Raw genomic sequence first — 8,348 nt, 5'->3', positions numbered from 1 at the left:
AAAAAAAAAAAAAAAATCGTGTAGACTTTACCAAGGTGGTGACGGGGCTGGATGTGGTCATCCCTGAAAGATAAGGACCTTCTAGAGGGCGCCCGGAAGAACCCAAAGTAGGGTGGGTAGTTACGGATTCCTGAGATTTGGAGGGGGTTGGATGAGAAGGGAGGTTCCTCCACGCTTCAGAAACTGAACTTCACAAGCACGAGGGGCGAGGACAAGTCCAGCTCGGTCCTGCACATGTGCCGTCAGTTGCTGGAAACCCTTCCCATCTACGGGACCCTTGTGGGCACTGCACCAGGTCACAGGACCAGGTTCAGTGCGTCCAAAAGCAGGAAAGGGGTAGGAAATCGGGAGTCCGCCATGGTCGGGGAGGGAAGGGAGGAGAACGAAAAAAGGCAGAGGCAGGACCCGAAAGTGCACAGGGGCGTGCCCGGGATGCAGCCCAATGGACAGAAGAGTGACCACTAGGCCGCCCAGCGGGGCGCATAAAACGTCCCCCGGAAGCCCTGCACACTCTAGTCTTGGCTGTTCCGTCCAAGAAGTAGGCATCATCGGCCCAACAGCACGATACTACACAACAGAATGACCACCTCCACCTGACCCTCAGGCGGGTAAGCTACGTGACTACCGGCACCGCCCCGCAGAACAAGACACACCCACTTCTGAGAGAACCTAAAAGGCCGCGGTTGGTCACGTGACTCAAAACGCACGCTGATTGGCCAAGGCTGGTGACGCACCTGAACGCCCGGATAAGGAAATAGAGCGCGGCCAGGCCGCAGAGGCCAGTGAGCACGTACAAGGAGCGCAGCAGCGGTGAGCCCGGCGTCCCTGGGAAACGCGCGTGCGTACTGTTGTGCAGCGCGCCCGGCTGACTCCCGTTCGTTACGGCGGGCGGCGGCGAGAGAGTGGGCTGCGTGAGACGCGGCGGCGGGGACGCGACCTCCTTAGCCCCGTACAGCAGCAGCAGCTCCGGTAGTAGTAGCAGGAGCACCCGGAGCGGCCGCAGCACCACGCGTGGCCCCATTGCCCGGCGGAAGCGATGGCGGCGCCCCGCCCCCGTGCCCGGCTGTCACTCAGGCGCGCGGGAGCAGCCCAAACCAATGAGACACGGGGGCAGGGCTTGGTACCCAGAAATATCTCCGGTACTGGCTGAGGGAAAATCGCTACCCACAGTACCCTGCGGGCCGCGGCGCCTCAGTTTCGTGGTCCCGGCCCTTGGTTTGTTGCGCGTGCTAAGGGATTCTTTTCAGCCGGCAGGCAGGGTACCGAGATGGGTGGCCAAAGCCCCAAGAGCGTCCTTAGGGACCCCAGGTCCCCAGAGACTCTCTGGCTCACCTCCCCACCCCCCGCCCCCCGGGCTGCGAGTGTGGGAGTTCCTGCCCTGCCCCTCCCCCAAGCTCAGTCCTGAGGCCGCCAGGCTGAGGCAGCCTTACCCATCCTGAGACGCCCGGTTTACAGTGTTGCCCGCCCCCTGCAACACGGCGTGAAAAATGGAATGACTGTGTAGTCATTTTTGTTGTGGTCCAGCTCCTGCTATGAACCACCGAGATCCCAGAGGTATTTCCAGATGGGTCCTCCTTGCGCTGCTCAAGGGTCAGGAGCCCGCCCTCAACAGCCTCACACCAAACCACAGACTCAGCTTTCTGGCTGTACACAATCAACCCTTTATTAAATCCAACTTTCCACGTTTTCACACTGTTTCAGGCAAGGATTGACCGCCGTGCAAGCCGCCAGCACCGTGGTCTGTCCTGTCCTTCGGAGGATGACCTAAGTCCTGTAGCCTGAATCCCATCAAGGAAGCACCTACTGGAATGAGGAGGAAGAGTAAGGAGAAAGAACAGAGCCTGGCTCCAGAAGGAACCATGTGCCATCCTCCTAGTGGGGGGCGCCTTGGGTCATGTAGGTATAGCAGAGGTTACTGGGAATGAAGAGATAGAGGAATACAGGGATCCAAAAGCACTTAACAGGAAACAAACCTGGAAGGCAAGCCGCTGCATCTCCACTCTTTGGGTGAAGTCATTCCAGGGACAGTGACTCTGAGATCATTGCTGCTCTTGGGCCATTCTTCCCTGTGTCCAGGCTGGGTCCCCTTCAACCTGCCAAAGTAAAGAAGTGTTATTCCTGATGTCCTTGCTGGGATTTGCAGCTGCCCCCCAACCTCCCTGGAAACCATCCACAGCTCCCATGAGGGTCTCAAGCTAGTCATGGGGCCGTGACATCAGAGGCACCGTCAGAGGCCAGCATGCCCAGGGCGGGCCTGTGCCTTGAAATGTAGCCAGAGCCACATTCCCATAGGCAGAGACAGCTACTCACTCGAGATTGAGCTGCTTAGAGACTGGTGGGCTCTGGAAAAAACTAATGGTGGCAACAGATATCAGAGAAAGCTAGTTAGGTACTTGACTTAAAGAGGTCTGGAAAAGACTGTCAATTGATGAACAAAAAATCCAAAAGGCAGGGTGTTCGGTGGTCTCCAATCCTGCTTAAGGGATGGTACCTATGAGCAAGGTTTGACTGTGCCTAAGGCCACTTGCCTGGCAAAAGGCAGGGAAGAGCAAACAACTGGGCCTGCCTTTAGTTATAGCTTGATTTAAAAAAAAGAAAAAAAGTCAAAGGCACATTCCCCGGGTACGTTAGTTTCAAATGAGCTCTCAACAAGAGGGATGTGGACACGAGCGAAAGGCGTTACCTCGAATTACAGGGCTATTTCCACATATGAGCTAGCCAAGGGAGCGGCTTGCATCTCAGAGGTTTCTGTTGGGCGCACAACACTTCTGTCCTCCGAGGGCTGCAGCTTCCATAGGCTAGCAGAGAACGCTCAGAACTTGTGAAGCAAGAGCAAAACTAGCTAACAAGCTGGTCAGTCTGTGGTCACCCAGGGACACATGTGCCCTCCACTCTCTAGCCTGCTGCTAAACTAAAGCCCTCAAGGTCAGTGTCAGGTGTGTCCAAGCATCCACTGTCCCTGCTAAGCTGCCAGTCCTGTCAAGCCCTCTGGCTGCCACTGCCAGAAGTCTCCCAGGGCTGCTCTATCATCTGAGTTGCCCACACCCATCACCCACCTCGCTCACCTAAGGGGATGGTGCAGTCAGCTGTTCACAATGCCCGACCCATATCAGTTTGCTCTGCCTTCCTCTAGCTCTCCGCAGGCCTCACGTAGGACTCACAAACCTACTACTCCTTAAACTGCTCTCTGCTCAGGTCTGACTGCAAGAGCCCAGCAGGGACTGTGTTGTGCAATGAAAGGGAAATTGTCAGAGCAAGGTTCATTTCACACAGTCTTTTAATCAGCTTCGTAAAGCCAAAGAAAACTGCATACAAGAATTCCTTAGCCACTGCAAATACAACATCGATGAAGTATGCATATGTCTTCCAGTAAAAAAGGACAATATAAATAAACATCTTCAAGAACCTCTTGGGGGACATCTGCACGTCTACTGCAGGGCACACACAGCACAGATGGGCAGATGGGCTGGGCAGCCTCTGCTGCAGCCCCAATGGTGTCCTACCATGCTACATTCAGAAACATTATAGAGAGTTGGAAACAAGCCACAGCTTGCTCAGCTTCCGACAAAGAGCACATTCAATTTGATCTCAGACACAAGTGAATGGGGTACCCAACTTCATGGGGCTAACCCCACTAAAAAGAAAAAAGGCAACACAAAAAAGAACCCCCAACACCCCCCAAACCCCTGACAATTTAGGAACTCATGGCTCATAGTAAAAAGAAAAAAGTAAATCTTAAGTGCTTTTCAACTCTTGGAAAACCCTTAAAAATGGACAGCACTTCCTTAAATAGAAAAGTCTTAACAATGAGGCCATCTTGGGGGTCAGAAGCAGTCAGGCTGGGTTTGACAAGATCAGAACTGAAACGACTACAAAAGTGGGAATACAAGGAGGTGTGTTCACTACACATTAACGATTCAGCGAAGCTCCCAAAATCTTTAAATATACAGCCATTGGAAGGACGATCTTGAGCAGGAAGGATTTTTACTCGTTGTGTGTAGCTGAGGACAAGAAGCAGGTACAGTGTAAAGGCACTGAAGCACGCAAAAGACGTAGCATTTCACTCCCAAGTCCAGATCTGGAGGGCTGGGCCCTGTAGCCTTGGGAGCAACCAACCCCCCCATAGTCGAGGGAGGCCATGACCAGCAGCCACACATGCACCTATGCTGGAATGCTGAGCAGGTCCCTGCTTTCCCTTTCCTTTTTGGTCAGTTTGATTTGGCTCTTATGTTCTGTGATAGAAATGGCTCTGAGAGAACAGACTTGTTCCTTATGGGCAAACACAGTGACAAAGTCTGAGCATCCAGCCTAAGTTGCTCGCAGAGGACTCCAGGTGCACTGAGCTCCCACAGCTGACCATGACAACGTGGCACCCTTGGAGCGTAACTTACCATAACTGTCATAGCTGTCTCTGTAGGATCCACCTGAGCTCCGGTCACCGTAGCCACCACCCTGATTCCGGCTGCAGAAGGACAGACGTGAGTGCTGTAGAGTACCTGTCTACTAATGCAATTCCTGAGGCAGGTTGAGCTACCAGCACTCATGCCAACAGACTTGTCATGGGGATGGAACAAGCACTGCAGCAGGGTAGATTATAGGAAATCATCAAAAATCACCACTCTTGGTGCCCTGCCTGCCCTTCCCCTTCTGTGACTGTACTCCTAAACAGCCCCCTCTACTGCCTGCCACCTCCACATCTAGCCGTTCTCCTCTCACCCGGGAAGAGCCCTCCCAGGGACCTTAGACAAGATTCAGCAATCCCCCACCCACCTTATATCCAGGCTGTCTCTACCTTCCTCCCCTCACCTGCTGTAGTAGTCTCTGGAGCCTCCGTAGCCCCCACTCCTAGATTCAAACCGGCTTCCCCCATAGCCTCGGTCCCCTCCTCCTCCTGCAAGCAGGGACAGAAAGGAGAAATGACTATCACCACCTCCTGCAAGCAGTATTTCCACTGCATGCCCAAGGGCCCACCTCATGGCACTCACCTCTGGAGAACCCGCGGCCTCGGCCTCTGCCGCCACGGAAGAAACCTCGGCCCCCAGCAGAGCCACCTCGGTACCCACGGGATCGATTGTCAGATGACTTGCCTGCCTGGTCAACTCGAATCTGTCGCCCATCTACAGACTGGAGACCAGAGGTTTGGTACACGTTAGCTTCTGAACTGTCCCATCCCTAAGGGGAGCTCATACTCTGCAACCCCAGACCCTTACCTTCCCATTCATGGCCATCATGGCATCCTTGGCGTCATCAATGTTCTCAAAGGTGACAAACCCAAACCCCCGAGATCGCTGGGTCTCTCTATCTTTGACGACCACCACTGTGCAGGGCAAAAAGGGCTGCAGTCAGCACCCAGTTATTCACATAATTGGAACGAGGACAGGCCAGCCCTATTCAGCCACCAGCCCAGCACCAACCTCACCTTCAGAGATCTGTCCATATTTTGAGAAGACTTGCTCGAGTGATTGCTCATTGGTATCAAAACTCAGCCCTCCGATGAAAAGCTTGCCTTCATCTGATGCCATGGTGGCCTAAGGCAAACACCAGAGAAGTCCTTAATGAGCTTCACTTCTCACCACCTCCCCTGCCATATTTTACACTGGAAATGACAAATGCTATTTAGGGGAAATACTGGAAAATTATTTTACTTTTCTTTGTTCCAAGACAGTCTCAATCTGTTGTCCCAGGCCAGAATGCCGTGGTGTCAGCCTAGTTCACACTAATCTCAAACACCTGGGTTTAAGCAATCCTCCTGCCTCAGCCTCCCAAGTATCTGGGACTAAGGCACCTACCATAACTGCCCAAAAGTTTTTCTTTTTTGAAGAAAAACTTTCTTGGTACGGTGCTGTGGCATCATAGCTCACAGCAACCTCAAACTCTTGGGCTTACATGATTCTCTTGCCTTAGCTTGCCAAGTAGCTGGGGCTACAGGCACCTGCCACAATGTCTAGTTATTTTGAGAGATGCAGTCTTGCTCTGAGCTCAGGTAATCTATCCACTTTGGCCTCCTAGTAATTTTTTCTATTTTTAGTGGAGAGGGAGTCTTCTTGCTTAGAGTAGTCTGGAACTCCTGAGCTCAAGGTTATCCTCTCACCTAGGCATCCCAGAGTACTGGGATAGTGTGAGCCATGTCACCAGTCCTTTATTTCTGTTTTATTATCCTAAACTCACAGCTAAGACTTCTTTTTTTTTTGAGACAGAGCCTCAAGCTGTTCCCCTGGGTAGCGTGCTGTGGCATCACAGCTCACAGCAACCTCCAACTCCTGGGCTCAAGCTAGTCTCCTGCCTCCGCCTGCCAAGTTGTTGGGACTACAGGCACCCGCCACAACGCCCGGCTATTTTTTGGTTGCAGCCGTCATTGTTGTTTGGCCGGGAGGGGCTGGATTCGAACCTGCCACCTTAGGTATATATGGCTGGCACCTTAGCCGCTTGAGCCACAGGTGCCGAGGAAGACTTCTTAATTTAAATAAAACAGTTTATTACCCTGGACTGCTAGTTCTCAAGTGGTCCAGTTCCATCCACCTCCCAGACTTAGGGCAGGCCCACACTTCCTCCCATTGTCTTTCCTTAGGTATTGCCTGGGGCAGTACAGGGAATCCTAGGTCTCCCCTTAAAGCCTCTGCCTGGGCTGACCTGGTCGTCTTAGTTGGCTCACCCAGAGTGCTCTGGTGGGACTGCATCTTGTTTCTTCCCCTCCGAAACAGGGGGGAGAACTGTCCTAACCACTTGACATCTACTGGCTGCTGGACAGGAAGATACTCGTTTTCTGTAAATGCCTTCTAAGAGTGACTGGGGACCAGGAACAGGCATTGGCTGTCAGGGAGGCCTCCCAATCTTAGAGGGACACCTCTGGCCACACACGAATTTATAAACAAGACTTTAGCTGGGATCAGGAAGGGATGGCCCAGAGGCGATGATGTCCGAGGGAAACCTGGTATTAGAAGGGACTACTAAAGGGGGCGGGGCGGCATGCTGACAGACAAAGCACTTACTGGCAGGGAACGACCACCACCAAAGGGCTCCGGAAACGAAGTCCAGAACTCGGTTAGGAAGCCGTGCACTGGGGGCTGTGCCAACTGGGGTACCCTTAGGGCGTAAAGCATGACGTGGCAAAGTGGGAAACACAGTAGAACTGTGTGACTGCTCGGTCGGGGATTTGTGAGGGCATCCAGTGGCTCAATCAATCCCAACTGGGAAAACGGGGAAACTGATACTCCCAGCCTCACGGTCGGAAAACGAGTCCTGGAGACCCGGCGCACCACGTGGCCCCGTCCGGGCCCCGCCCCCGCCGCGCGCGCAAGCGCCTAGCGCGCTCCCTGCGCCACTCCATCCGGGCACTCGACGATCCCGCCATTTCGCTGGGCACAACCTGGAGCTCACGGCCGCCATTTTGCGGCAGCACCCCGCTTGCCGGAGGCCCGGGACTGCGGCGGGACGCCCTCTGGCCACTGCTTGGCCCAGTCTCCCGCTGCCCCTCGCCGCCGGCGGGGCGGACTCCACCCAGGGCCCGCCCCGGCACCGCCCCCTCCCAGGGGCGTGCCGCCGCGGCCCCGCCTTGTCTGGCCGCCACAGGCCGCCCGCCGTCCCGGGCTCCTCAGAGCCGGTGCCGCCAGGGCCCTCACCACTGAGTCGGGCAGTCCCTGGCGCAGGCGGGAAGACGGCACAGCACAACGACCTGAGCCTCCTAACGCGCGAGAGAAGTGGGGGCGCCCGGGCGTCTGGCCTTATATACCCATTCTCATAGCTCCGCCCCCTATGGCTGGCCCCTGCGATAAGCGGACCAATCAGCGGTCCCAAAGGCCGCTTCCACGCCTGATATTTATGAGCTGAGGGCCGGGCTTGTCCGGGTTCCGCTCCCTCCCGGGCTCTGGCCCTGGTCGTCGTGATTGGCTGGGACATTCCCCAGTCCGCAGTCCCAATTCGCAAGGACTGGGGCGTGGCTGACCCACTTCCGCATGCCCGCCCTCTTGCCTTCGGCGTGCAACAAAGGGGCCTCTACCCTTTGGTTTGTGGGGCCTCTGGCCTTGTGCAGTCCTCTGAGTGTCGCTGGAACTTCTTCCTGGGCTCCACCAATTCTGAGTATCAAGCTCGCGCAGGTCCTTATACCCGCCTAGCCCTGCCTTTCAGACACCCCAAATTCTTCTGAACCCGGATATCAGTCCTGATATACTTGGCAGCATAACCAAAATCCCACTGCCTTCAGCACCCCAATATTCCATGCCATCAATCCCTATGCCCACCCAAACTCCAACACTGAGACACCATTTATGTGAACCCCATATTCACAATTCCACTTCTTCCTACTTCCCAACACTTTGGTGCACCCCAACTTTACCCAACCCAATTTGTTT

General features: G+C 54.7%; 2 protein-coding genes across 10 annotated transcripts in view; both read right to left on the bottom strand.

The window, feature by feature from the left end:
* CUNH19orf24 (chromosome unknown C19orf24 homolog) overlaps positions 1 to 1,027 on the bottom strand; it is a 3,873-nt gene extending 2,846 nt beyond the window's left edge. Inside the window, exon 1 of the mRNA XM_003788840.3 lies at positions 735 to 1,027. Coding sequence (XP_003788888.2) covers positions 735 to 1,021 — 287 coding nt within the window. The 5' untranslated portion in view covers positions 1,022 to 1,027. The remainder of the gene's footprint in view (positions 1 to 734) is intronic.
* A 610-nt stretch (positions 1,028 to 1,637) lies between these two features.
* On the bottom strand, positions 1,638 to 7,681 carry CIRBP (cold inducible RNA binding protein). Of its 9 annotated transcripts, none has more exons than XM_023512530.1 (8): positions 7,620 to 7,681; positions 5,420 to 5,528; positions 5,211 to 5,317; positions 4,986 to 5,124; positions 4,807 to 4,888; positions 4,392 to 4,462; positions 1,974 to 2,093; positions 1,638 to 1,803 (listed from the first exon to the last, which is right to left on the bottom strand). In XM_023512530.1, the coding sequence occupies exons 2-7, from the start codon at positions 5,520 to 5,522 to the stop codon at positions 2,089 to 2,091; spliced, it is 507 nt and encodes a 168-aa protein (XP_023368298.1). In that variant the 5' UTR covers positions 5,523 to 5,528; positions 7,620 to 7,681; the 3' UTR covers positions 1,638 to 1,803; positions 1,974 to 2,088. The 9 variants fall into 9 exon arrangements, with proteins under 9 accessions (XP_023368298.1, XP_003788741.1, XP_012659952.1 ...); XM_003788693.3 differs by having other exon boundaries at positions 1,974 to 4,001; positions 7,620 to 7,680; XM_012804498.2 differs by lacking the exon at positions 7,620 to 7,681 and adding an exon at positions 6,990 to 7,590 and having other exon boundaries at positions 1,974 to 4,001.
* Positions 7,682 to 8,348: the final 667 nt, after the last annotated feature.

Source organism: Otolemur garnettii, unplaced genomic scaffold (genome assembly GCF_000181295.1).
Source record: "Otolemur garnettii isolate 467f Iridium unplaced genomic scaffold, OtoGar3 scaffold00029, whole genome shotgun sequence".
In the NCBI taxonomy this organism is placed as follows: domain Eukaryota; kingdom Metazoa; phylum Chordata; class Mammalia; order Primates; family Galagidae; genus Otolemur; species Otolemur garnettii.
This window is presented reverse-complemented; position numbering and strand designations above follow the sequence as displayed.